The sequence below is a fragment of the Callithrix jacchus genome, chromosome X (assembly GCF_049354715.1).
Source record: "Callithrix jacchus isolate 240 chromosome X, calJac240_pri, whole genome shotgun sequence".
NCBI classification, from domain to species: domain Eukaryota; kingdom Metazoa; phylum Chordata; class Mammalia; order Primates; family Cebidae; genus Callithrix; species Callithrix jacchus.
Window position 1 is genome coordinate 149,777,210 of NC_133524.1, and position 26,930 is coordinate 149,804,139.

At 58.5% G+C, this 26,930-nt stretch overlaps 1 protein-coding gene across 7 annotated transcripts; it reads right to left on the reverse strand.

Annotated features, from left to right (window-relative positions):
* Window positions 1–1,187: 1,187 nt before the first annotated feature.
* L1CAM (L1 cell adhesion molecule) lies at window positions 1,188–26,497 on the reverse strand. Of its 7 annotated transcripts, none has more exons than XM_035288062.3 (29): window positions 26,201–26,497; window positions 15,733–15,917; window positions 13,215–13,229; window positions 12,547–12,652; window positions 12,128–12,330; window positions 11,108–11,230; window positions 10,841–11,011; window positions 10,442–10,553; window positions 10,121–10,305; window positions 9,867–9,998; window positions 9,587–9,730; window positions 8,928–9,039; window positions 8,671–8,837; window positions 8,412–8,568; window positions 8,108–8,232; window positions 7,912–8,022; window positions 7,451–7,648; window positions 7,150–7,220; window positions 6,765–6,987; window positions 5,233–5,348; window positions 4,830–5,031; window positions 4,621–4,743; window positions 4,352–4,525; window positions 4,119–4,238; window positions 3,871–4,011; window positions 3,431–3,565; window positions 3,088–3,160; window positions 2,956–2,967; window positions 1,188–2,489 (listed from the first exon to the last, which is right to left on the reverse strand). In XM_035288062.3, the coding sequence occupies exons 1-29, from the start codon at window positions 26,470–26,472 to the stop codon at window positions 2,258–2,260; spliced, it is 4,140 nt and encodes a 1,379-aa protein (XP_035143953.2). In that variant the 5' UTR covers window positions 26,473–26,497; the 3' UTR covers window positions 1,188–2,257. The 7 variants fall into 7 exon arrangements, with proteins under 7 accessions (XP_035143953.2, XP_035143955.1, XP_054107014.2 ...); XM_035288064.3 differs by lacking the exon at window positions 26,201–26,497 and adding an exon at window positions 25,596–25,673; XM_054251039.2 differs by lacking the exon at window positions 13,215–13,229.
* Between the last annotated feature and the right edge of the window lie 433 nt (window positions 26,498–26,930).

Below are 26,930 nucleotides of genomic sequence, written 5' to 3' on the forward strand. Positions count from 1 at the left end.
TGCTTCTATAAGGGCACAGCCCCACAGGCACAGGCACGCTCATGCCCCACCACCCTATCCGCATACACAGTGGCTAGGAAATAGGTCTTCAGCTGAGCTGCCACGTCCCCGAGCCACAAATCTAGTGTTATGGAAGAACAGAAAAACAGATATTGGAGGGCAATAAGCGGACACCGTTACAGGTGGACATCAAGTGGGGACAGTGAGTGAAACCAGGCAGGAGTCGAGGGGCATGTGCAGGCAGGAGCAGGCATTTCCGGTGATAGAAGCCACAGGGAGAGAGAAAAATTACAGATGCAGAAAACAGGAAGAGAGAAGGGGTCTCGGGGGTGGCAGACACCAGTGCATGTGGGGAAAGGGGTGCAGCTGAGGGGGCTAGGGTTGGGGAGGGGACAGATTTGATGATGGAAACTGAAGGAAAGAAATTCTCGTCAGCTGCTCTGAACTTGCTCAGTGAGAGTGTAGGGCCTGGGGGCTTCGGGAGCAGTGTGAGGCCTTGGAGAACCAGGTAGGAAACTCCAGAATTCCCAAGGCAGTTAGATTGGCAAATCACGTTGCCTTGCAGCTGTAAGGAGGCAGAAAGGGGCCAGCACAGGGCTGGGCATGGCGGCTCACACCTATAATCCCAGCAGTATTGGGAGGCCAAGGTAGGAGAATTGCTTGAGCCCAGGACTGCGAAACCAGCTGGGGCAACATAGGGAGACCTCATCTCTACCACAAAAATTGAAAGATTAGCCAGGCATGATGGCATGCACCTGTGGTACTGGCTACTCGGGAGGCTGTCTTGAGCCCGGGAAGTACAGGTTGCAGTTACCTGAGATCGCACCACTCAGCTCCAGCCTGGGAGATACAGTGAGACCGTGTCTCAAAAAATAAATGAATTAAGGCGCTTTGTACTGGTTTAGATGGTTGGGTACCCCAGAGAAGACGATGCCACCTTGGCATATTATGCCTCTTCCACTGAGCCAGGGAGCTGTGTTCCTTGAGACAGGGAAAGAGGCTCCTGCCACACCGCTCCCATGTCATGGTGAGAACTAAACTTGGTCTCAGGAGGCCAGCAGAGGCGAGGACCCTGCGTCCCAGCAACCATGTGACAGCACGGTGGGTGGAAGGACTGGGCTCTGCACAGCCCCTCCCACAAAGCGGCGTGGACAGAGGAAGCAAGTGTTCACTGAAATGACAAAAGGTACTCTTGATGTGCAGGTTTATTTGCCTGTTATAATTCTGATATTATGTACATATATATATATACTTTTGTTTTTTGTAGAGGGCTTATCAGTAGACCAAGCACAGGGAGGCCGTGGCTGCTGGGCAGGGGCACAGCCGTGCTGGGAGAACCAATCTTTTCTTCTTTTTGTCTGTTTTTATTTTTCCTGGGATGGGTTCACCAAAGCTAATTGCTATAAAACCTAGAAACCAGCTAAAGACTCAGACATCTGCCTACACGCTAGTGGCATAAAGGGAAGGACGGGGTACAAACTTTCAAAGTCACGGTGTATTTACATTCCCAAGATAGGGGCAGGAGGAGGCTGAGGAATAGAACTGTTCAGACGAAGGGGGCGGGGTTACTAAGGTGTCCTGGGGGGTGGGGGTGGCTGGAAGAGGCCGGCCGGTGGGCAATGGGAGTTGTGCCCGCCCCGCAGCCAGGTACCGAAGGCAGCGCGTGTGTGGAGCTCCTGAAAGCTAGCCATGGGGCAGGCTGGGCGGTGGGAAGAGGCGGTGCTGCCAGACTGTGATGCTGGGGGGACTCTTTGGGCCCTCCAGATGGCCTCCTGTGCCCCTGCAGCCAACTTGCCCAGCTCCCATCCCGGTTGGAGCAGAGATGGCAAAGAAAAGACAGCAGATGGTGGGGACACCGAGTTCTGTCCCCAGTCCCAGCCAGGCTGGCCAGGGAGTGGCTGGGGGAGGGGAACGTGCCAAGTCCCGGTCAGAGTGCAAGAAAGGCCGCATCTTGGAAAGCCCGGGCCACCCCTACTTCTCCCCCAAACCACAGCCTCTCTGACCAAATGAGCTGGCGAAGCAGCACCCAAAGTCTCCTGACATGTGGGAAATCCATCCCCAAGCTGGGGCAAAGCAGTGTGTGCCCAGGAAGGGGTGCAGCTGGGTTTTGGCAATAAAGTGGGGACTGGGTGGTAAGAAGGGGGTCAGAGGCAGCAAGTTGTCCTCTGCCCCAACTCCAGCCTCCCATGGGCCTGCTGGAGAGAGAGGGGCCTTGATCCCAAGGTCAGGGGCACAGCTTCTCATGTCCAGGACTTCACTATTCTAGGGCCACAGCAGGGTTGATGGGGGAGGTAGCCCCTGAGCTGTCGTTGCCCCCTGCCACCTCCTTCTCCTTCTTGCCACTGTACTGGCCGATGAAGGAGCCATCCTCATTGAACTGAACATCCACACTGCCCCCATAATCGGCCAGGCTGTCATCACTGCCCAGGGGCTTGATGTCTCCATTGAGCGAGGGCTGGCTGCTGCCGAAAGCCTTCTCCTCATTGTCACTGCAGAGGCACAGGGCAAGTGCAAGTGAGACTGCTGCCGAGCCCCTGCAGCAGCCCTGGCAGGAACCTGATGCCTGCCTGACTTCCAGTTGCTTAGAATGCACTCAGGATGAGCAGCTCTGGCCACCCTGGCAGGCAGTTCCGGGCTGTCATGTTTGGGCAGTCCCCAGATCCTGGGGACTGAGGGAGCAAGTGTGCACTCAGTCGGGGGGGTAACGGGGCCTGCTTCCTGTGTGGGAGCCTCTCTGGAGCCTCCTTGGGGGAGAGGGGAGCAGTGAAGGTATCAGTGTGGAGAGGAGGGGCTGGGGCATGTTGGTCTCTCCCCGAAATGAGGAGCTTCGAGGCCTGGGGGCTTGGAAGTGAGAGTCCTGTCAGAGTCCCCGCAGCCAGTGGACAATGGCATGCCAGGGACGCACTGTCTACAGGGGTCCCTGCTGTCGGGCCCTCCCCACCGTCCCTACCTTACCTCTCCAGGGACCTGAAGTCACCCGGCAGCACAGAGAGAGAGAGGAGGGTGAGAGGTGAAGACCAGGGCAGAGCCCAGCCCCAGCCCCAGCCCCAGCCCCAGCCCCAGCCCCAGCCCCTGCCTCAGGCTCACCTGTACTCGCCGAAAGTCTCATCTTTCATCGGTCGGGCCTCAGAGTCCACCTGGGTATCCTCTTTATCCTTCACTGGAGACAGAGAGAAACAGCTTCTTCTCCCGCCCCAGCCTGACCCGGGGCTCCAGGCCCCTCTGTGCCCTGCACCCCCAGCAATCTGTCTCAACAGCACCCAGAGACAACAGACTCTGAAATACAAACCACTTGCCCTCTTTGGCCCGCCACCACTTCCCTGTCTCCCCAGCCGTGGCCTGGAAGGATGATTCTCCAGCCCGCCCCCACCATGCCTCTTCCCGAGAGCTTCTCAGGGACCCCACCCCTCATGTGGGGCTCAGGGGCTACCTGAGTATTTGCCGCCCTTGCTGCGCTTGATGAAGCAGAGAATGAGCAGAAGGAGGAGCAGGAGAATGATGGCGCTCACAAAGCCAATGAACCAGCCCTCAGTGGCAAACCCCGCAGGAGGGAGCCTCACGCGGCCTAAGGGTGAGACACCCGTGCTGCCGCCCAAGCCTGAACCCGACTGGGGGCCCAGAAGTATGCTCCTAAAGTCGGGGCCATCTGGGGTGCTGGAGAGTGACAGGGTCAGGGAGATAGGGAAGAGGGCATCTGTGGAAAGGGTATGAAAGGGGGCTAATTCGGGGACACCCAGGTTCTGAGAGGAGAAGCAGACAGGAGCTGTGGATGGAGCCTGGCCAGTAGTGGCCATTCAGGGGACACAGGGACATGAACTGGGGGGCACCCATGCCTCCCTGGCAGGCAATGGCGAGTCCCCAGTACCTCACCTGTGCCATTGGTTTTCACAGCCATCCTGTGCTGGAACATTCTCTCCTTAAACAAGTGGATCTCATAGTCAGTGTCAGGCTGCAGGTCCCCCTGCGTGTAGGAGCTCTGGCTGTAGCTGACATAAGCCCCGCCCTTCTCTTCTGCGAGGGTGAGAGGGTGGCAGCAGGGGTGAGTCGGAGTTCCAGGCAGCCCCTCTGGCCCAGAGCCCCCTTCCCCATCACTCCCCAGGGCCCCCTTTCACACTCACCTCCCAAGGCTTTGAACAAGATATGGAACCTGAAGTTGCACTGGCCCTCCCTGGGGACCCAGGAGACGACGCTGTAGTTTTCACCCGCTGTGGCTGAGATGTTGCCAAAATCCGAGATCCCTGGGGACACAGCGGCACAAGGAGACTGTGGCAGCTGCCAGGCAGTCTAAGGCCCTCCCTCTTGGAACCTCTGGCCAGGGCCGCCCCATCAGCAGGTCACTCCTCCAGCTTACCAGATAAGGCCATAGTGCCTCCTTCCCGTACAATGGCTTCACCAGGGCCCTCTTTGGTGGTGGCCTGAAGCTGGAAGCGGTACCGCAGGTGGGGACTAAGATCGGTCAGGTTGTGTGTCCGAAGTTCAGGGTCCCGAAGGTTGAAGGACAGCTGCCCCTTGCCCCCCTCATCCACTGTGGGGACAGGCAGGGGTTGGCTGTGGCTGCAGCTCTGCCCCCTCCCCGTGGCCCCTCCACCTCCCTTCCCTGTGGGGTGGGCGGGCACGCACGGGGGCGGTAGGAGAGCACATAGCCGGTGAGCACGCCATTGTGGCTGAGTGGGGGCTGCCAGTGCAGCCGCAGACTGGTGTTCGACTGGCACTCCACGTGCAGCGCCTCGGGGTGGCCAGGCACTGCAAGGCACAGAATCGAGTGGCAGGTAGGTCCTCGCCCAGGTCTGGGGAGGAGGGCAGGGATGAGGCATGGGTACAGAACTCACCTCCCTCTGGGGTGCTGAAGGTGAACTCGCTGGCGGGCCCCAATCCCCGCCCGTTAAAGGCCTGCACCTCCAGGTGGTAGGAGCTATAGGGTCGCAAGCCACTGAGGATGACGCTGGTGGTGTTGGCGGGCACCACCACATGGTCTCTGTGGGTGTGCCTCTTGCTGTGCTTTCTCTGACTGCCCTCCCTCCAGTACGTTACCTGCACAGGTGGATAGGAGGCCTCGCAGGGCAGAAGGTGCCCAGCAGGTTCCCCAGCACACACTCCCACTACCCTTGATGGGGAGCCTCCTCTCAACCCAAGCCTTCCAGGACAGTGGCTGGCAGGTGGCAAAGCCCCCCCACCATCTTGTCAGTTCACCTCAGTGACCACCCTCCTGGCCCCCACACCTTGGACTCTTACATTGTATCCTCGGAGGTGACCCTTGACCTGGACTAGGTCCACTGGCCGCCACTTGACCAGCACGGCGCTTGAGTTGAGGATCTCAATGCCTTCCAGCTCAGGGACTGCCTGGGGATCTGGAAACCGCCAGTGATTGGAGAGAGCCACAGGCTCTCGCCCCAGCCTTGAGGCCAGCCCCAAGTCCCCCCACACAGGGAAGATGGATTCGGATGTTTTCTGGGGCACATTGAAGAGGAGCAGTGCCTCTGCATGGTCTCAAGAGTGCTTCCTGGCAGCTTATCAGTTGCAAAGGTGAAAACAGTAACTTATGCAGAGGAGAAACCATGGCCGGCACGGTGGCTCACACCTGTCATTCCAGCACTTTGGGAGGCCTAGGCGGGCAGATCATTTGTTTGTTTTGAGGCAGAGTTTTGCTCTTGTTGTCCAGGCTAGAGTGTAATGACGTGATGTCAGCTCACTGCAACCTCTGCCTCCTGGGTTCAAGGGATTCTCCTGACTCAGCATCCTGGGTAGCCGGGATTACATGCATATGCGCCACCCATGCCCGGCTAATGTTTTATTTTTAGTAGAGAGGGGGTTTCTCCATGTTGGTCAGGCTGGTCTTGAATTCCCAACCTCAGGTGATCTGCCCATCTCGGCCTCCCAAAGTGCTGGGATGACAGGCATGAGCCCTGGCACCCGGCCTCGGGCAGATCATTTGAGGTAAGGAGTTTGAGACCAGCCTGACCAACATGGTAAAACCCAGTCTCTACTAAAAATACAAAGTTAGCCTGGCGTGGTGACACATGCTTGTAATCCCAGCTACTTGGAAGGCTGAGGCAGGAGAAAGGCTGAGGCAGGACAATTGCTTGAACCCTGGAGGCAGAGGTTGCAGTGAGCTGACCAAGACCTGCCATTGCAGTCCAGCCTGGGCAACGAGAGCAAAACAACATCTCCAAAAAAAAAAAAAAGAGAGAGAAACTAGAAAAAAAACCTTGACCAGGTGCTTCAAGTTACCATCTGGTCATGTTCCAGATTCAAGGAAATGAAAGAAGCAGCATTGGCTGATACAACTGAAATACCACTGACAATTATAGAAATGTGTTGTATCAGGCCGGGCGCGGTGGCTCACACCTGTAATCCCAGCACTCTGGGAGGTCGAGGCGGGTGGATCACGAGGTCAAGAGATCGAGACCATCCTGGTCAACATGGTGAAACCCCGTCTCTACTAAAAATGCAAAAATTAGCTGGTCATGGTGGCGCACACCTGTAGTCCCAGCTACTCGGGAGGCTGAGGCAGGAGAATTGCCTGAACCCAGGAGGCGGAGGTTGCGGTGAGCCGAGATTGCGCCATTGCACTCCAGCCTGGGTAACAAGAGCGAAACTCTGTCTCAAAAAAAAAAAAAAAGAAATGTGTTGTATCAACGTGAAGTGTGGGGAACTTCATAAAGTCTCTCTGGTTATGTAAGAGAACATCCTCATTCTTAGGAAAGGCACACCCCAGCGCTGAGAGGTATGGACATGGGCTGGGGTGGAAGCAGGCGGGTACTCACAATCCTCTCCGGAGTAGCCAATGGTGACCTGGGGCTCTGGGCCCTTTCCCTGTCTGTTGACAGCCTGGACTTTGATCTCATAGGGCACAAAGGTGGACGTGTTTGACACCACCAGGAAGGGGTCGCTGACAATCTGCTCCTGCCACGGTCCTCGTGTCCCCTGAGGGCGCCACTGCACGCGGTACTGAACCTGGGGGGCGTTCCAGTCCATCCACCGGAGCGGCTGGAGGAGGCCAGCAGAGGAGGAGTTTGTTGGCCAAGAGCACCAGCATTCTTTGGCCTGTCCCCCAGAGCAGACTGGCATCCCCAAACATCAGCCCCTTCCTTAGCACAGCCAAAGGTGTGGCCCTATGCCCCACGGGTGTCTCAGCCCAAGGACCCGCACCTTCCACGTGATCACCATATTGGTGGTCTCATTGCCTTCCCCCTTCACGTTCACAGGGTTCTTCTCCGGGGCTGCAAAGGAATGTGTTAACACGTTAATGCTGCAGCCTCTTGTGGAGGCCACAAGAGCTGAAGACCAAGCAACAAATGGCTCATTCTGGCACCAAGGGAGTCCAGCCCCTTCTCACTTCCCCTGGGAATTTGGAAGCAGAGGAGCTTGGACACGGTGCCTCTCTAAGTCCTCCCTTCACAGGCCAGAGCCCCTATCAGTTGGCATGGGAGTGGGTGCCACTCTGACCCACCTGCCTCAGGTGTGACCACAGTCTCAGAGACCGGGCTGGGCTCCCCGGGGCCGTATTTGTTGATGGCAGTAACCCTAAAGGTGTAGTGGACATAGGGCGACAGCTTGAGGGTGGTAGAGGTCTGGTTCCCTGGCACCTTGCCCAGACTGTACCATTTCTCAGGTGCCATTTCCTTGTCCTCAAATTCAATGTCATACTCTGCCAAGAAGTAAACCAGCAATGGAGTAATTAGTGGATGGCTTGCGGGGAAGGGCTGTGGAGGGGTTGGGTACAGTCTGGGTCCCTGAATACCCAGGTCAACTGGCATCTCCAGATTCCCATGAGGAACTGTGAGTCCCCCCAAACCATGTACCCCCAGGAAGGTTCCAGAAGGGAAGACCCCAGGAGAAGGGAAGACCCCAGGATGGAACAGGGCTGGCAGAGGTGATGGTGGGGGGTGGCACTGAGCTCACGCCTCTTACTCTCAATGGGGGCATTGTGGTCTTCTGCAGGACTCCAGGACAGGCGCACCTGGCTCTGCTTCAGCAGGTGCAGATCAGACAGTGCCAGCCGCGGCACCGACCCGGGGCTCCCTGAGGGCAGGGAGGGTGGCTGCTTAAAGGGTCCAGCAATGTGAGCCTGGCCTTCTGGAGTGGAGGCTGCCACCCTGCAACTTACCCACAACCAAGAGCTGTGCCCTGCTCTCCACCATGTCCAGCTCGGTGCTGGCCACGCAGCTGTAGTTGCCCTGGTCGCTGTAGTCCAGGCTGTGGATGACCAGGCGCCCGTCCTCTATGAAGTACCTGTGGAGGACCCGTGACATCCTTCCTGCTATCTGAGCTCTTCTCCCCTTCCCATGCCTCCCTCCTGCCTTCTTGCCCTGCTCTTGCCAGAGCCTTCCCCCTCAAAGCAGGGATGAGGCCAAGAGGTCTGGACTTCCAGCTTTTCCTACTCTGCCCCCTTTCACCGTTACTGTCCTCACTTGTCACTGTCCCCAAGCTCCTGGAGGTCTCGGCCGTCCCCACGCCAGGTGATGCTGGGCTGCAAGGAGGGGTCAAAGGAGGCCTGGCACGTGAAGGTCACCCTCGAACCTTTCTTCTCAATGGTGCTCCGGGGACCCTGGGTGATCTGAGTTGCATCTGAGGGTAATGAGTGCGTGGGGAAGTCACTCTGATGTCCTCTAGAGACCTGGACCCTCCCTCCCAGAGGCACTGCCAACCATGTGGCAAGGGTCGCCTGACCTTTAATTTGCAGGTTAGCCACAATAGTCACATTGTTTTGGTCATTGGCAGCCTGGCAGAAGTAGCGTCCAGTGTCATTGGCTTGGAGGTCCCGAATGCCCAAGGTCCCATTGGCATAGGGGAAGAAGCGTTCGTCCTGAAGTACAGTTGTCCCATCCTCGTCCAGCCTAGAGTGAGCAGGGCAGGCCTGGCTCTGACCAGCTGGCCTGGGCTCCCTGCCCTCCCTGGCTCCCTGGTTACTGGGACAGGACACTCACCACTGAACACTGGGCACAGGTGCTCCAAAGGCCTTGCATAGAAGGTAGGCAGTGCTGCCCCGGACAGCCATGTATGTCTGATTGTCTGCAGTCAGGATCTTGGCCGGCAGCTCTGGGGGAGGAACAGTCTTGGGAGACAGAGCAGGACTTGGGGCCACAGCTGTGCTAGGAGCCAGGAATCCTCTGCACGGCTTCCTTGGGCCCCCAAGAGCCCTGCAAGTCTTGTTTCCCTGCTCCCAGCTGAGGCCTTCACCAGGCTGAGTCTCTCTCTGTCTTCAGACACTGCCCTCTGTCTCAGATGCGCCTCAGTTTGCAGCCACCCAGCTTTTACCAGTTATTCCAGGCCCAACTGACAGTCCCCTCTCCCAAAAGCCTTCCTGGCCTGGTCCCCAGTCTTCCCTGAGGCTCCAGGAGAGGAGCCACCTGGGCTGGCCTGAGTGACATCCTGTCTGGGGTGAGCGTCTGCTTAGTCACGGTGATAAGACCTTTCCCCTTACATTTTCCCCTGCTGTCATGAGGCTGAGTGAGATGGGATGAAGGTTCTCAGCAAGGAGAAAGGCTGGTGCCAGCCTGGTAGGCCAGGGACACATCAGCTGGCAGCTGGGCCCATCTGCAGGGACAGACTGGGAGTGAGGAAGTATGGAAGGGAGGGCACTCACGGACAACGTAGATGTAGGCATTGGCCAGCAGGAGCCCGTGCCGGTTGCCGGCCTCACACTGGGTCACCATTGTGTCACTGGGCTGCACGTTGCTCAGGATCAGGGCACCACGCTGGATCCGGTACTTCTGGTCCTTGGCCAGCTCTGTGCATGCAGGTGGGCCCATGGGCCCCGGCCAGGCATTGAGCTACGTTGAGGCCCTTCCTCACCCTCCTCTTCCTCTGCCCCACAGTGCTTAGGGCTCACAGCCCTCCCCACTCCTGCCTGAGGCCCTGCTCACCCTCCACGGGGATCCCGTTGATTCTCCAGGTGATCTCTGGTTGGGGCCTGCCTTGGACTTGGCAGTCCAGGCGGGCAGTCTCTCCTGGCCCATACAGATGGCTCTGGGGCTTGTGCAGCCAGTACGGGGCAGCTGGGAAGAAGGGGAGAGCCGCCCTGAGCCCAAAGCCTGCAGCCGGCTCTTGTCCCCCTAGCAGCCCCTACCCTCCCCCACGACAGTGGGCATCGTGGGCCACTGTCCCAGGAGGTCCATACCCTCCACGGTGACATAGTAGTCATGTCGTGCACTGCCCAGTGAGTTCTCGGCCAGGCAGCGGTACTCGCCGTCATCCTCCTCGCCCACGTTCAGCAGCTGCAGGGTCTTGTTGTGGTTCTGGTAGGTGACACGATCGGCTGGCATGGGGCCACTGGGGCGCAGCCATTTGATGGTTGGCGTGGGACTGCCCAGGAGGCCAAGGGAAGAGAGCAGAAGGGAGAGAAGGCAAGGCTGCTCACCCCAGCCCCTATACCCTGTGGAGTTCTGCACTCCCCGCCAGGGCTGCCCCACCCTGCCCTGCCCTGGGTGCCCAGACTCACAAGCCCTCGGCAATGCACTCCAGGACCAATGGCTGCCCCTGCAAGGCCACCAGGTGGCTGCTGGAGTTGGTGGGGAAGAGCAGGCGTGGCTTCCTGTCAATCATGCTGTTGGCTGCCAGGAAAAATGGAGTGCGTGGGCTGCCTACTCTTCCCTCCACCCCAGAATCGCAAGGCTAAGGGACTCGACACTCCAGCCAGCCCCCGGGGCCTCTGCTTCTTCCTGTATTAAGGAGAGTGTCCTGTCTCTGCTCTTGATGCCTGGGAAGGTATCTGGGCAGGGTAGAGGTGGGAGCCAAGCTGTTCTTGAGGAAACCTGTTGTCAGATGGACCTATGGTGGGAAGGGCCGTGCCTGAGGGTGAGAGAAGTCAGGGAGATGGTGCAGAGCCTCTGAGACTCACTGGCCTTGACCCGGAGGTCAATGGGTTCCTTCTGAATGATGGTCCGGGTGCCTGGGAAGTGGGCGTGGCAGATGTAGTCTGAGTGGTTGTCGGAGGTGAGCACATTGGCAAAGTAGAGGTTGCCGTTTTGGCCCATAGTCACCCGCTCGTCCTGCTTGATGTGCAAGATCTCTGCAGGGGGCAAGGAGGCCGAGGTCATGACCCTGTCCAGGAAGACACTCTCACTGACACCCCGGCCCCACGAGGCAGCCCCTTGCTGACACCCACTGCTGTTCATCCAGTAGATCCGGAGAGGCTCTGCACTGGGGGGAGGGTGGCAAGGCAGAACCACCGACTCCCCTTCCTCCACCTCCACAGGCTTCACTGTCTCCTTTGGCCACTTGGGGGCACCTAGAAGGGACAGAGGAGCTAACACTCTCCTCCTGGTCCAGATGGTGCTGGGCAGAAGGGACATGGTGGGGGGCTACCCCGGCGATGGATGAGGGGGCAAGAGGATCAGGCCAGGAGAAAGTTCACAGAAAGGGAGGCAGACACTCTCGGTACCTTCTGGGCTCACGGCGGAGACTGGCACCTAAAGAGGCCAGGGTGAGCAGGAGGCTGGGCGGCCAGGAAAGGCTAAGCCTCCACAGTGCTCAGCTCTCCCTGCCCACTCCAGGAAAGGATGGGTGGGGGGAAGCTGAGGCTGAGGTGCAATAATGGGGGAAGGGAGCTGTGAAGGGATGCTGAAGTTACAGACCCTTCCATCATCCTGACATGGAAACCATGGCAACGGTTCCCAAGGTAACCGGAGGGGTGGGGAGGGGAGAGGAGAGTGCTCAGGAGGCAGAAAGCTCAGGGAGGATGGAATGTGAAGGGAAAACCCCAGGGAAAGGGCAGCACAGATAAAGACAGAGCCCTGGAGCAAGAGAGACCAAGTTGGGGAGAGGGAGAGATGGAGAGCGAAGTGGAAAAGCTGGGGAAGAGGGGCCCCCCTAAGAAGTGTCGGTGTGGACAGAGATGACTGCAGTGACTCAGGCGGGTCTGCCCAGAAACAGTCACTGTCCCCACCACCCAGCTCGCTACCCCCCCTCACCTTCCTGCAGGCACCCGGAAAGCCTGAGGGAGTGTAGGGGCATGAACTGACCAGAAGCGCAATAGAGACAGAGACAGAGCAAACAAGGACACTGTACAAGAAAAAGATGGTCCAGGGGAGAAGATGGGGCAGGGCGGAGGGCTGGCAGCTTCCAGCCCACACTCCCACACAAGCTGCCAGGACCTGCCCTCCCTGGTCCCTTCAGTGCCTCGCACCCTCAGCCATGAGCCGGATCTCATGGGACATGGCGGTGCCCAGCTTATTGCTGGCAAAGCAGCGGTAGATGCCCTGGAACCTCTGGGCAAAGTTGCTGTTGTTGCCCGTGATTGTGAAGGAGCCAGAGTGGGGCGACTGGTACACAGTCACACCCAGTTCATCCTTGGGTTTGAAGTGGACACCATCCCTCGTCCATCGGAACCTGTGGGCAGAAAAAGGCCCAGAGAACTGAAGCCCTGGAACCCAATGGGGACTGGAACAGGCTGGAGGGATGAGGGCATCAGCCAGAGCCCCAGGAGATGGGCTGGGAGACGGCGAGGACTTGGGGCTTCTGGGCTTAGAAGTTAAGTGGTTCGGGGAGGCATGAGGCTAGGGTCAGTGGTGGGTAACAGGGGCTGAGAGGGCAGAGATCACTCACTGCACTTCAGGCTTGCCACTGGCCTCACACTTGAGGCTGATGTCATCTGTGGGGAAGACAACCAGGCGCCGTGGAGACTGTTCTGTGATGACAGGTGGCTCCATCACTGGAGACACGGTGGAGAGAGCAGTGGTGAGGGTGCTGTCTGGCTGGCGTCATGGCCTCAGCCCCTGTCCCACCATGAGGGAAGCAGGGTCCAGAGCCCCTGGAGGCCCTATGGCCACCAGGGCGGAATGGAGGGGAAGAACAAAAGAGGCTTGTGGGACATGAAAAGAGGGAGAGAGAGAGAAAGGGACACATGCAAAAATGTAAAGAGAGGCAGGGACAGAGGGGACAGCAACAGAAGTTAAAAGAGATGCCAAAGACAGACAAAAAAGATATGACAGAAAGAAGCAACAAAAGCCAAGACACAGAAACCAAGGAGAAACCCCTGATAGGGGAGAAGGGACCAGAAAGAATGGCAGAGAGGGACAGTGAGGGTGACAGAGGGCCCAGGCTGGGGCAGAGACAGAACAAAGCCAGCCCGGCACAGGTGAGAGAAGTCCATGGCGCTCAGAGAGATTCGAGCAGGGCCCTGGCACTTGGGGGCAGGGGTGCAGGCTCAGCCAAGGGCCACTTACTCCTCTCATTGGCCTTCTGGGAAACACTCTCACCCCTCCCCAACTTACCATGGTGTCCTTCATCTGAGAAATCCAGGTAAGCAGCAAGGGAGGGAATGGAGAGAAATACTGACAGGCAGCCCCAGAGAGGAGTAGATGGCAGGGGACACAGTAAGCTCCTGCAACACCCCCTCCCCCGCCATGGAGAGGAAAAGGTAGGAGAGGAGGCACTGGCAGTGGCAACAAGGGGACACGTGCTAGAGGGAAGCAGTGGCAGGTCAAGCCCAGGGAGATGGGACAGAGCCTGGGGAACTCTTCCCAGGGCAGGGCGATGCCCAGGAAGAGGGGCTCCACTGGACCTGCACACGGGGCATGTAGCCCAGGGGCAGCCAGGCCGTGCCTCCAGCTCTAGCAGGCAGGGAGAGAGAAATGCTTGTCTTTAATAAGGAGTGTCCTTGCAGCCCCATGGCAGGGCCTGCAGAACTGACCCCACACGTTCAGGATGTCTTGGAAGGCACCCTCCCCTGCTCTAGCCCGCTTCCCTCCTAATCCAATTAGCACAGCTGAGTGTTTTCAATTACCAGGGCCCAGCCTTCAGAGCCCTGCTGCCCCCTCCCCCTGAAAACTGTCCCAAAGGCCCTGCTGCATCTGAGTTTCCACAGCCCTCCTCTACTCCCTCCTTCCTCTCAGCCAGCCACCAAGCTCTCTGGGGCAGAGGCCAGAGCTGCTGCCCCAGTCCCAGGATTCTGCAGTGCACTGGCCAGGGTAGCCTCAACGAAGGGAGAAGAGAGATGGAGGGAGGGAGCAGCAGCCTGCCTCTGAGAGCTTTGTCTCTACAGAAGACCTCAGTGTGAAGTTCCAGGGAGGGAGGAAGAGACTCTGGGGAAGCTGCAGTGGTCCCTGGGCTGGGGAGGGAGACGGTGACAAGGATGACAGGATGGGAAGTCAACTAGGTGGAGGAATCAGGAAAAGAGACAAAGGGGGCTGGAGTGGCTGCAGAGGGAGAGATGGAAGGCCGGTTCCAACAGGGAGGGCTGGCTGCCTGCCACCACCCGCTGTGTCATATCAGGGTCAAGAACAAGTGTTGGTCAGTGCCCCGGGCAGCCTTGGAGCTGCCGTGGCCTTTGGCCTAGTTCTCTCTCCCCACTCCCATCTTTCTGTAGAGAGCACACATTGTGCATCTACTAACTCTGTGTCCTCTGCTGTGTATTTCCCCTCGTGAGGCCTCTCAGTGGCTCTGCTTCTTCATGCCTGCACCTGGCTTGTCTTCATGCACCTGTGTGCCTGTGTCCATGTGCATCTGTGCCAGAGGAGTCTGCATGGCCCTCCATGTATCTGTCTAAGGGGGCAGCTCCTTTACCTCCCCCAAGCCCTCACTGCCTCCCAATGCCAGGTGCCTCCCTAGCCCCTCTCTCGCAGCCCCTGTCCCACTGCTAGCACAGTCTTCCCCAACCCTATCTATCTGCCAGCTAATCTCTCAATGATACTGGCCTCCTCCCTGTCCAGGCCCAGAGACAAAGGTGTTAAGGTGAAGTTGGGAAGGGAACCACAAATGCCCCCACACATGATACCCTGTGCCATGCCCCTCACACAGCCTGACAGCCACTTACAACAGTGTGCTTACAATTCTTGCTCGAATTCAGGAGAAAATCCCATCACAGTAACACTACCCCACATGCAAGTGTGTACTCACATTCAGCCCCACTCATACATACACATGACCCACTGCAATCAAACATCATGGTCAAATGCCTCCCGACCTCCACAAATCTGGCCAGTAAATAACAGTTAGAGTGACCCACACATACCCATGTAAGGAAGTCAAAATCTCATTTATGAATATCTATTCCCAGTCAATTACAAGAACACACAGTCACACACACAAATATACAGTGTATCCATCTCACAAGCATACACAGAATGCTCATGCTTAGTCACAACCCTACGGCCACACTCCCCATGGTCCACTCACCTGCTTGTGCCCCACACAAATGTTACAACCATAGACGCATGCTCCAGCAGCCCTGCGCCCATCCCCACCAAATAACTACACATGAAAAAGGGCTGGGACTGGGGTTTTTCAAGGCATCTTTTCCTGTCTCAGTACAGAGACAGGGTGACCAAGGGCCCAGAAGAGGAGAGAGAAACGGGGACAAGACTTGAACACAGGCCTTTGCACAAGCCAGCTGAAAGCTGGGCATGGCCCTGTTCTCCTGCTGCCACACCCCTGTGGTGGGGGATGGAATCGGAGGAGTCAGAGTGGGGTGGACAGGGATAGGGCAGGCTAAAGAGAGCATGGAGGGGCCCAAACTCGGGCCCAAAGCCGGGTTTGCTGTCCCTAGTGCTGAAATCGCCCCGGCCGGTCGCGCTTGTCCCTGTCCGTGGTGCTGACATGCCTGGCATCTTCTACCCTGCCCTTCTCTCCGCGGTACCCAATGTCCTGACTACCTCCTGCCCACCCCGCGCTCAGAAAAGACAAGGGAGAGGAGTCAGGGTCCGGAACAGGGAGAAGGTGAGGAGGCAGAAGATAAAGAGGGACCCAACACAACGGCGAAGGGAGGCGCCGAGGCTTCCTTCAGCTACTCACATTCCTCGGGGATCTGGATAAGCAGGCAGGGGCTGCAGAGGAAGAGAGGCCACACGTACCGCAGCGCCACGACCATCTTCCCGGAGGCACCACGCAGCACAGCCAGCCGGGCTCGGTTCAGGCTCCGGCCAGAGGGGAAAGGGGATGGTGGGCGGCTTGGTGGGGGGGAGCTGGGAGTGGGAACACTGGGAGAGGGGATAAGGGAAGGGAAGGGTGGGGGAAGAGAGGAGAGAACGAAAGGACGTTAGTGACTAACATCTGGGTGAGCCCGGGCTCCTTGCCCCGCCCTAAGCCCCGCCCCTAGCTGGCCAGCTTTTCTGGCCCTCCCCTCCCCACCCGCACCCACACCAACACCCCTTCCCACCTTGGAGGGAGAAATCTGGAAGAGCTAGCCTTGGCTGGGCCTGTAGGTTGCCTTTTATTCCCTCACTACTCTGTCTGCACCTTTTCTGCCAGCTGCCTCTCCAGCACCAACTTGTCGCCCCATCAGCTCCCCTGTGCATGGCAAGGCCGCTGTGTGCGTGCCATCCCCATATGTGTCTGCATGTGCCTGTGAGCAGGTGCCTGTGGACATGTGTGCGGTTGTGGATCTGCAAGCAGGGAGTGAGCTGAATGTGAGCTGGTATTTCTGTGGTGTGTATTCTCTGGGATGCGGTGAACTCATGGGTGGGTGTGTTAGTATGTGTGCCTGAGGGAATCAACACACAACTCTATGTGTCTCTGTGTATCTGTGGGGATGATTTCCTGTATCTATTATGTCTGTGTGCACACATATGTAGAAAAGAACTCTTCCTGTAGTCACATTGCCATAGCTTTCAGAGTCAACTGATCCCTGGGTGATGTACAGGCCTACAAAGCTAATGGAGGGCTTGGGAAGTGGAATAGAGAAGGGAGGAAAGGGGCTCAAGATCAATGTATTTCACAGAATAGTTTCAGGAAAATGAAGAATGGGGAAAGGGCCAGGTGTGGTGGTTCACACCTGTAATCCCAGTACTTTGGGAGGCCGAGAAAGGTTGATCACTTGAGGTCAGTAGTTCGACACCAGCCCGGCAAACATGGCAAAACCGTCTCTACTAAAAATACAAAAAAAAAAAAAAAAACCAGTTGGCCGTGGTGGTGGGCACCTGCAATCCCAGCTACTTGGGAGGCTGAGGCAGGAGAATCACTTAAGCCTGAGAGGCGGAGGCTGTAGTGAGCCTGGGTGATGAAGTGAGACTCTGTCTCAAAAAAAAAAAAAGAAGATTGGGCGCAGTGGCTCATGCCTGTAATCCCAGCACTTTCGGAGGCCAAGGTGGGTGAATCACCTGAGGTCAGGAGTTCAAGACCAGAGAGGCCAACATGGTGAAACACAGTCTCTAGTAAAAATAGAAAATTAGGCCTGGGCACGGTGGCTCACACCTGTAATCCCATCACTTTAGGAGGCCGAGGCAGGTGGATCACAAGGTCAGGAGTTGGAGACCAGTCTGGCCAACATGGTGAAATCCTGTCTCTACTAAAAATACAAAAAATTAGCCAAGCGTGGTGGTGCATGCCTGTAATCCCAGCTGCTCGGGAGACTGAGGCAGGAGAATCACTTGAATCCAGGAGGTGGAGATTGCAGTGAGCCGAGATTGTGCCATTACACTCCAGCCTGGGCAACATGAGCTAAACTCCATCTCAAAAAAAAAAAAAATTTAAAAATTTTAAAAAGAAATAAAAAGAAAGAATGGGGAAGGAAGTCTTCCCTTGAGAACTGGTAGAGGAGAGGAGAGAAAGGAGAAAAACATCCCACTGAGGCCTCCTCCCTTCCAGATGCTCCGAGTTAGGGTCGGGGTAGGGGTCAGGACAAGCTCTGGGACATTTTTCATGGCAGTGTTTCTTGTGTGTCTCGAAGTCCTAACTTCTAAGTCTTGTCTGAGTCTTCAGAGCTCAACTGGTGTGTGTGTCCACTCAAAGCCCAAGTCATGCCAGCCATGTCCACAATCACCTACAAGAAAGGGGGCCCAAGGACTAAGGGTCTCAAAGCGGGGTTTACACTGACAATGACAAGAAGAGGAAACAGACTCCCAAGTGGACAGACCAATTCCAAGCAGGAAGGGTGTTGTTAGGTGACAGAGCTTGGAGGCTGAAGTCCCAGACTGGATGCCTTCATTAAATCCATGCTGCGCATCCTCCCTCTGCCCATCCAGGACCTTATCAAAGCAGGGACCGAGCCTCAGCAGGAACACCAAAAGGATGATAGAGAAGTCAGCCATGCTATGCTAAGCTCTGGGCCCTGTCAGTTTTGTGTAACAGAGTGACCCAAGAAGAGCTGTAAATGCAGCAGATCCTGTGGGGACTCCGGGCAGGAGCTTGCTGCAGAGGGTGGTGGAGAAGCGGCAGGGTGGGTCGTCAGCATACATGGCCTGGAGGCCCAGAGCGTGACTTGCTGGGTAAGAAGTGTGATTCCCAACTCGTGAGAGCTGAACTGGGGCCCAGAAGGGAGGAGCAATAGTGGATCCGTTCCACCCCGACCTCTCCCTACAAAGCCAGCAGATCAGGGGAAGCCCCAGGCAGTCCTAGCGTCAACTTCAAGGCCTGTAGGAGACTCAGATCAGAGAGCAGACGATCAAAAGGCAGCCTTGGGAGCTCTGACCACTGGTCTTAGGAAGGGGAGGAGAGGAAACTGGAGCAAGGATAGGCTCCTGCATGTCGGAGGCTTGGGTGCTCTGGTGGTGGATGATTTCTGCCATACAAGTTCCTCTATTTGTCCTCCAAATCTAGAATCCTGGAATGGTGTTTGGCATATATATGCAGGGGAAATACAGTATCCCCAAACGCCTGGTCCGCACTCCCTGTCCCATCCCATCTCCCCACAGGCTCATATCCAACTTCTTTTTTGGTCTCCCAGTATTTGCCACCTAGTTTGTCACCACCCTGGGCACTCGGAGGCAGGCAGGAAGCAGCCAGAAGGTTGAGAGGGTGCTCCCTCCTCCCCTCCCACTGCTGCTGGGTCTCTGATCTCTCACCATTCCTCAGGCAATTACAGAGCAAGGGCTAGGGTTGTCAGCTCAGCAGGCCCTCTACCCCCCACCAGGACCACCAAGGGCAAAGGAGTGGGGAGGGGGGAGTGCTCCACAGATGGAGCCAAGGCCGGGTCTGCCAAGGGTGACAGACAGAGTGAGAAAGAGGCAGGAGGGAGCAGGAGACAAAGACAGACGTGGGAAAATGGCGCTAACCACAATGGAGATGGTTAGGGAGGTGGGGAAATTCAGAAACGGAGACCCAGGCAGCAGGGAAAGGGAGAGAAGAGGAAACCGGAGCACAAAGGGTGAGAGGCAGCCGCAGAGAGCGCGGCTGAGAAATGGCAGAAAGAGCGAGAAGAGTGAGGGGTAGGGGTGGGGGTGGGCGTGTACACATGCGCGTGCGCACAGGCCTCGGGCACAGCGTCCTTGTCCCTGGGGGCTGTTCCAGGCAAGGGGCGGGGAAGAGGGAAGATGGGCCTGGGTCAGTGGAGGGGCTTCCCCGGCATGGATGTCAGGCTGACCTGGGTGAAGCAGCTGGGAGCTGTGGCTGGAGGGACCTACAAAGCCCCACTTGACAGAGCATCGAGACTCTGCCCACTTGTGGCACTGGGTAAGGGACAGCCATGAGACGGATCCATGCACTGCTGGCAGGGAACAGGTGGGGGGTTCCTGGCGTGGGTAGGGACGGGGGAGGGAGAAGCACCCAGAAGATCCCAGGGAAGCCTTCTAAGATTGCTGCTGGCTGGGATCGGTGGCCACCTGGCTGGAGGAGACTGACACGTGTTAGGCCAAGAGTGGGCATGTATGACCATGTACCAAGTGGACAGCGGCTGCTGTGTTGGGGCAGTTAAAGGTGGGGCCTTTCCTAAGTGAGTCCAGTCCCAAACTCATTCTCCCCTGGTGGGACAGGGCCAGGGAGGTGAGGGTGAGGCCCAGCAGCCTACAGGGAGGGGTTCAGCCCCAGAAGAGCCTCTCCCCATCCCGCCCCACCTGACCCCCCAGTATGCCCACAGGTCCCTCAGGGAGTCCTCTGTCCTCTGCTCCAAAGTGTCTGCCTGTGTCTGACGGAAGGCAGCTTGCCAGGGAGGGAAGCTCTTGGAAACTCTTGGAAACTGGCTAGACCTGGGGTGGCTGCTCCTTCCCTGAACACACACAGACACACACACACCACATCACGCACCTTGGGAAGGGAACCTTTAGTGGTGCCCTGCACGTGCGCCCTGCACACCTGACTGTCAGCTGTCAGGTTCTGCCTGGAGTTCTTCTCAAAGGAGAAGCAACAAGAGGGCCCTTCAACAGCGCAGCAGAGAATCCCCAGCTTCTCCCACCCTTGTTTCCTGGGGTGCCTCGTCACCCAATGGGCCAGAGTGGGGGTGGGACTGGGGGCTCAGCACAGGGCACACAGCAGGGTCAGAGTGCAGTGCCTGGCCCATGTGCCTAGAGCCTGGAGGGGCCTCTGTGCCTGTTGGTGTGCATGTCACCTACACCTTATGCACTGTGTCCCTTTAAGGCTCCCACTGGCCCTCCCCACCAGACCATGGCTGACGGGTTTCTATGGTGATGCAGCTCAAGTCCCTCACTAGCAGAGGTGGGAGAAGCCAGAGGAAACCTCGCTGTAGCCTATTGGGTTATTTAGACAGCACATAAAGAGGCTGCTCCAGAGAGCCCCCACAGGTCCCTGGGGGTCCAGAAGTCCTTTAGGACTGCTGCTTAGTCCTCTGCATTCCCCACTTCACCCCTTCCTAAGGGGGTATGCCCCAGAGAGTGAGCCCTCATTTCGCCTGAGGTTTCAGCTCACCTGTAATGGACCATACTCCTTAAAAGATGGGGAGAAGAGACAGAGGTTAACCCTTTGTAGGGGTGCAGGGAGGACGGGGAAGGGAGGGAACAACTGGACCCCTCCTCAGACTGTTCTATTAAATCAACTCACGGTTAGGACTTACCGTGTACCAGGAAGTCTCATGATCACTTCTACACACATCCACTCATCTCCTCCCCAGATTTGCCCCAGGGATGGAAGTGCTGTCGTCATCCCCATTTTATAGATGGGGACATGGAGGCTTAGAGAACTGGAGACTGTCCAAGATCACAGAGCTGGTTCTAGAGGAAATGGTGGCTCCCAAAGCTGCCTCTCAGAGGCTCTGGCGTCCTTACATGTTCGCCTGCTAGGCTTCCCAGGGTACCAGGGGCCTGGGCAAGGATGATCTCCAAGTCATCCTGCCCTGAAGGGAGGACCTATTTGCCAGGCAGATGGCAGGCAAATGTGGGGGGCAGGGAGTGACATCTTGGCAGGGAGGCCATGCGGAAGTAGGATGTGATCAACATCACGTCTCAGCACAGAGCTGAAGCCCGGAACCAAACAAAGCATCCTATCTTGTGGCTGGAACCCCCAAAACCCCCAACTCCCCCACCCAGGTATTCAGTCCAAGAGAAGGCCAACTCCTTTCCCTTTTGGGCTTGGGGACAGGCTGGTTTCTTGGTCCCCTCTGTGTTCTCTGGAATCTGGACTTGTTCTGACCCCTTTCTTGCAACCAGAGGCTCCAGAACCCCTCCCAAAGAGTCCCCTCTCCAGTCAGCACTTAGGGACAGCATTGGCCCCATTCTTGTGTCTAAGGGGGTAAAGATGCCCAGCAGAGGGCAAGGCTTCCCTAGTCACCCAGGGGAGCAGGGCCAAGACTCCAGCCTCCCAGACCCCTGAAAGCCAGATAAATGAGGTGGCAGCAAAAATAGGGCTGCTCTCAGGCCCTGGGGCTCCTTAGTGAGCTAGGATTACCCTAGCACTGGAGGAGGGTTCAGGGGCCAGGCCAGAAGGGACAGAGTGCATCCAGTTCCTGGGGCCTGGCCTGAAGAGGAGAGCAGAGAGGGAGCCGAGCCCAGGGTAGGGAGAGGCCCTGGCCCAAGCCAGTCCTGGGACACCTAGCCTGTGTTGGCTTGTAGGGTGGGGCAGGGGTGCCTGGAAGCAGCTCAAACACTGCCAAGCCCCACTGGCCCCCTCCAAGGGCCCCCCTCCCAAAGGGTTAAAGAGAAGAGGGGGACACAGGAAGCCCGGGAGCGGACAATAGAGCCTCTGTGATCCCCAGGGCTTGGGCATTCCTAAGTCATGAACACAGACGCAGATGGCGGGAGGAGAGGGCTACAGGGAACCCCCTCCACTGAAGCACGGCCTGGGTTGGCCAGAGGCGCTGTCCCTGTATCATGCAGCGCTGCTGCTGCTAGCCACTGCAGCCGTCACCCTCGGCCCCACCCCTTCCCAGTACAGGCCCTGTTGGGGCATCTGAGGAGACCCACGTGGCCACATGACAATATCTGTGTGCATGCTGGCTCATGAACACACACATACATGCAGCCAAATATATGACCCACACCCAGGCAAACAGGAATACTGGAAGTTCACACACAAATACACACAAGCAGAGACGTGAACCCCACACATGCAGAGAGGAAGACTGCCTGGCTGGAGTGCTGGGGGCGGAGGGGCTCCCAGGACTCAGCCCCTCTTCTTCAAGCTCCTCCCTCACATTAGGGTTGACAGGCTCAGAAGTCCTCCTTGGCCAAGTGCATGGAGCCCAGGACGCTGCCACCCTCCTGCCCCACCCAATCCCCGGCCCAGGCAGCTGCCCCCACTGGACATAGGGGCCAGGAGCTGCTGATGGCAGGGCAGTGGCTGGGCACTCCCTCTGCAGCTTTCCAACCTGAGAAGAACACAGGGGCCTAGGGTGGGGGGCACTGGACAAAGAAAAGCTTCTAGAAAGAACAGCGGCCAGACCCTCCCCGGCTCCTCCCTCTCTCTCCAGCCACAGCCCTCAGGAAGCCACAAAGACCCTGTTGATATCGGGGAGAAGGCAGACTGGGCGGGCTACCTCCCTCAGTGCTCATCTGCATGGTGCTCATCAGGCACCTGCCATCCAGCCTTCCACTCAGACAAGGCCCCTGTGAGGGGTCTGGGCCCAACCCCAAGGCGTAGAGTCCAGCAGAGGGGTGCTGAGTGGCTGCTGGACAGGGCACAACCTCAGGGCCATTAAGGGTGAGACAGGGGCAGCTGGGGGGACGGGGAGAGGAGCAGAGCATTGGAAGACAGACAAAAGGGTAAGCAGAGAGATGGAGCAGGACCCCGACAGAAAGGGGGAAGAAGGAAGGGAGGGCCAGGCAAGCAGCAGCAGAGGGCGGAGACAGGGGAGTGATGCACCCCCATCCCAGACAGCAGCAGACTTCTGACTAGAAGGAGGGGGAAGGTGATGGTCCTGGGGGTGGGGCGCTGGGAGACGTGGAGGCCGCTGAAGAGAGAGCACGGGGTGGGGGAAGCAGGAGAGGGAGGTGTCCAGGATGTGCCAGATCAGAGCAAGTGTAAGACAGTGACTGCAGGGGCGGGGCTGCTGCAGGCCCATTCCAGATGGCCCCACCCAGGGACCGAACCCCAGCCCACCGTGGGGACAGGGGACAGGGCAGAGAGCACCCTGTTGGGGACCCTAAGGGGCATCCAGATCCCATGCCTCCTCGACCATCTGAACCACAGGGGAGGGAAGCAGGGCTCTCACTCATGCCCACAGAGGGAGGCTTGGCAGACCAGGGGCTTGGCTGCGATCCCTATCCTGGCAAACCTCCTCACAGGATCCTGCACCTACTCGATGTTCTCCCCTGAACGTGCCCTCCTGGAGCCTGAACCACTCTGCAAGGCCCTATCACAACCAGAAGAGCACCCAATTGCAGCCATTTCAAGTGGCACTGGGGACCATCTGCTTTGAAAGGGACGTTGGTGATCAAGGAGTCTGCCCCTCATGGGAAAGTGACTGACCCAAGTCCTTGGTCTGGGGGGCTGGCCAGTGTGGCACACAGGCCCATCTTTTGACCCTCACCAGCCAGTCCTGGCCAGGCACACGCCAAGGAAGTCACCAGCCATAGGTCTAGTGGTGGAAAGGGCTTGGACCTGGGAGAGGCCAATTGGGGGCACAGCCTAGGCACCCTGTTCACTGTAGGAGCACTCAGGCCAGGCCCCTCCTCACTCTCGCCTCCCTTTTCCCTTCAGATAATCAACAAAAGAAAACAAGTGACACCCCACGAAGACAGGTGCTAGTCCAGTTTGTCACCGGCTCTTTCATGGGCAGCCCAGAGCCCAGCTCAAAGGAGCACTGACGGTGAGCAGCTGCCCAGTACATGCTGAGCACCTGGGTAAGGAAGCTCTTAGCTGGCTGCAGGGCAGGAGACCCTGCCACCTTGAAGCACAGATTGTCCTGATTCTCAGCAGGGGGCTGGCAGCTGGAAACTGGGGGAGGAGCCTTTTAGGAGTGCGGTGTAGCAAACCAGGGAGGCTGGGACGTGCTGAACGTGTCTCCCTCTTGGTGATCAGATCACCAGCGATTCTTAATTTCTTTTGTTCTTTTCTGTAAATTTCAAATGCACTACAATAAGATGTATCACTTTCGGGATCATACGCACACAAACATCAATACATGCGGAGAGAAACTCAGATGCAGCTGAGAGAAATGGCCAGGAGCCGGGGAGTTGGGAAGGTGGGAAGGTCCCAATCCTGCCCTGGAATTCCCTTGGGGCCAAGATAGCTGAGTCCCCAAAGGCTCTGGAGCCCACAGGTGCGCACATGCAGGCACTGCATGGGAGCTGTGCCAGGGAGAGGCCGGGCTGGGTCAAGTCCCACCACCTGCAGCAAGGGGTTGATGTGAGGAGGGAGGTCCCCGCCCCAGAAAGATGGGGCTTGGTAGCAGCCCCCAGGGGAAGAAGAGCGGAATGTGCTGATTTACATCAGGGTCACATGAGTCAGCAGAGATGGCACTGGGCTGCCCCGATGCCCCTGTCCTCAGGGTGGCGTTAACAGGGGCAGGGTATCTACCTGAAGGGTGCCAGGCCCACTCCTTTTGGGGAAGGGATCAGATGGCCCTAGGCCTGCCTCCCTGAGAGGGGCAGTGATAGATGGGGGGGGTCCAGACACCCTGTGGGGTTAGTGGATTGCAGGGCGTGTTCTTTGCAAGCCCTGCCAAGAGGCCCCAAAAGTCTGACCTGGAAAAGAGGGAATAGGAATCGCTGACCCCTCCCATAACCGAGATGGGTGGCAGTGGGCAAAAGACCCACAGTGAGCAGGGACCGCCAGAGCTCGTGAAGCCCTCCCTCCCTCACCTCTTCCTGATGGACTGTACCTGATGGACACACCTATGTACGGGAGGCGCAGCAGTGGGTGCCCGAACCCACCTCAGCCAGTGCAGCCCTGGCTGGCCACAGAGCTTTCGGGAGAGCCCGGCGGGCGTAGCCCAGGCTGAGATTTGGAAAGAAGGAGGAGGAGAACAAAGCCCCCCCAACCTTGGGGCGGAGGGGCAGGCAGCGCCCAGTTCCGTTCCCTCCCCTCCCCCTACTGCAGGGGTGGTTTAGCCCAATCTCCCTGTCACCACGCTGGCAGACGGGGTTTTCAACCAAACTGGGCTCTCGGCTGGGGAAGAGGGGCAGCCACGCCCAGGACCACACCCCACGGCAGCCGGTGGGGGAGCGCTGGGCCCGGATCTGGCTTCCGTTCTCAGACACGCACACACGCACGGGGACCCGCCAACTTTAGCCCCCACTTGCCCACACAGACCCTGCCTGACGCCCCCCGCCCCGTTCTCCCACCAAGGCCGGCATCTGGGGTGCCGCCCAGGTACCCCTCACCTGTCAGGTTCGGGCACCCGGCCTCCCTCCTCCGCCCCGACCCCGCCCCCGCCTGAGGTGCCTGGAGTCGGACGCCGGGCATGAATGGGGCTCCGGCTGCAACGCCGGTTACCGAGGGCCGGGAGGGGCCGGGCGGGGTTCCCTGGTCCGTGCACCCCGGGCAGGGCTGAGTGGGGGGCCCAGGGGGTCGCGGCCGCGGCCCGGGCGCACGGGCATGCCAGCCCGCCTTACCTGAGCTACGGCCGCCGCTCGGGCTGCCCGCCCAGCCTCCGCGCACGCCGGCCTCGGACCCGTCGCCCAAGCGCGTCTGCGATGTGGATGCTGCGGCAGCGGCGGCGGCGGCGGGGCGGGGCGGGCTTGCGCGGAGGGGAGGGGGAGGGGAGCGCCGGGGAAGAAGGGGAGGGAGGAGTGAGATCACCTCCCCGGCCGCCGGCCCCGCCCCGCCGCACCCTAGACCCTGGTCCCAGCCGAGCGCGGCTCGGGCTGGGGACCCCCGGACAGCCCACTCCAGGAGCTCAGCGGGACCCCCGCCGACGGGTTTCGCCAGACCCCCTCCCCCGCAGACCGGGAGTCTCCAAAGGGAGAGTGTCCCCAGCCCCAGCGCAAGGGAGCCCGCCGTGAAGCTCAGAGAGGGAATCGCGGGCCGATAGTGCTCCCAAAGACCTGGGGCCGGGCGGTGGAGAGAGGACTCCGGTGAGGAAGGGGATTCTCCCCCAGCCTCCACCCTGCCCCCGAGGGCTCCGGCCGGCGATTGGCATCCGCACGAAACGACCCCCCAGCACATCCAGGGCAGAACTCCCGGGGCCTCTCCTGAATGCCCCCCCAATCCTGGGCACCTAGTCCGGATCCTAATGGAAGGGCTGCGAGGGCTCCGATCCCCAGTGTCGGGATGGCGCTGCGGAGCGCTGGCGTCCGCGCCCCCAGAGCGCAGGCGGGCAGCAGGGTAGGAGGCGAGTCCACGGGCCACAGTATCTCGGAGAGGTATCCCTGGAACTGCCACCCCCAACTCCCAGGTTTTCTTCAAGCTCTCCGGTGTCTTATTTCTTTGTCCTCTGGATTGGCCCCATCCGACCTTTCCCGCCGACCCCACTCTCTCCCACTCTACCATGCAGCCCTGCACAGGATGGAGAAGGAAAGAGCTCCTCTCCAGCGCCCCCTCCTAGGCTCAAGGCCATGACCTCACAAGCCAGGAAGCAAAATGGAGGGGGTAGGAATTCCGGAGCCAGCTAGCTGGCTGCAGCCTCAGGGCTAGGAAGGCCTGGGGCCTCGATGGCAGATTGTAGCTCTGGTGGCCACGGTATTTTTATGGGCATGCCTGTTGCCCAGTGAAGCATTCCAGGGGCCCTCAACTCAGCCTCACAAGACTCCCCAAGTGGTGTGGGTCCTGGAGGGCCACATGGGAGCAGCCCTGGCATCCTGACTTGGATGCCCCACCCCCATCATGCCAGCTTCAGTTCCCCTGGAAGGGGAAGCTTGGAGTGGCCCCACCTGTGCTCAGAGAGGGTCTGGTGCCATGTTTGCTGGGTCTTTAGGAGGAGAATGGACAAGACTAGGCACCTGAGTGAA

Coding starts and splice junctions, on each gene's coding strand:
- L1CAM (XM_035288062.3), bottom strand. CDS start 26,472: ATGGTAGAGTGGGAGAGAGTGGGGTCGGCGGGAAAGGTCGGATGGGGC. Junction 15,918..26,200: donor TCCATTAGGATCCGGACTAG/GTGCCCAGGATT, acceptor CCCCTCTCCCAG/TGTTCCCACTCCCAGCTCCC. Junction 4,239..4,351: donor AGGCACTATGGCCTTATCTG/GTAAGCTGGAGG, acceptor CTGTGTCCCCAG/GGATCTCGGATTTTGGCAAC.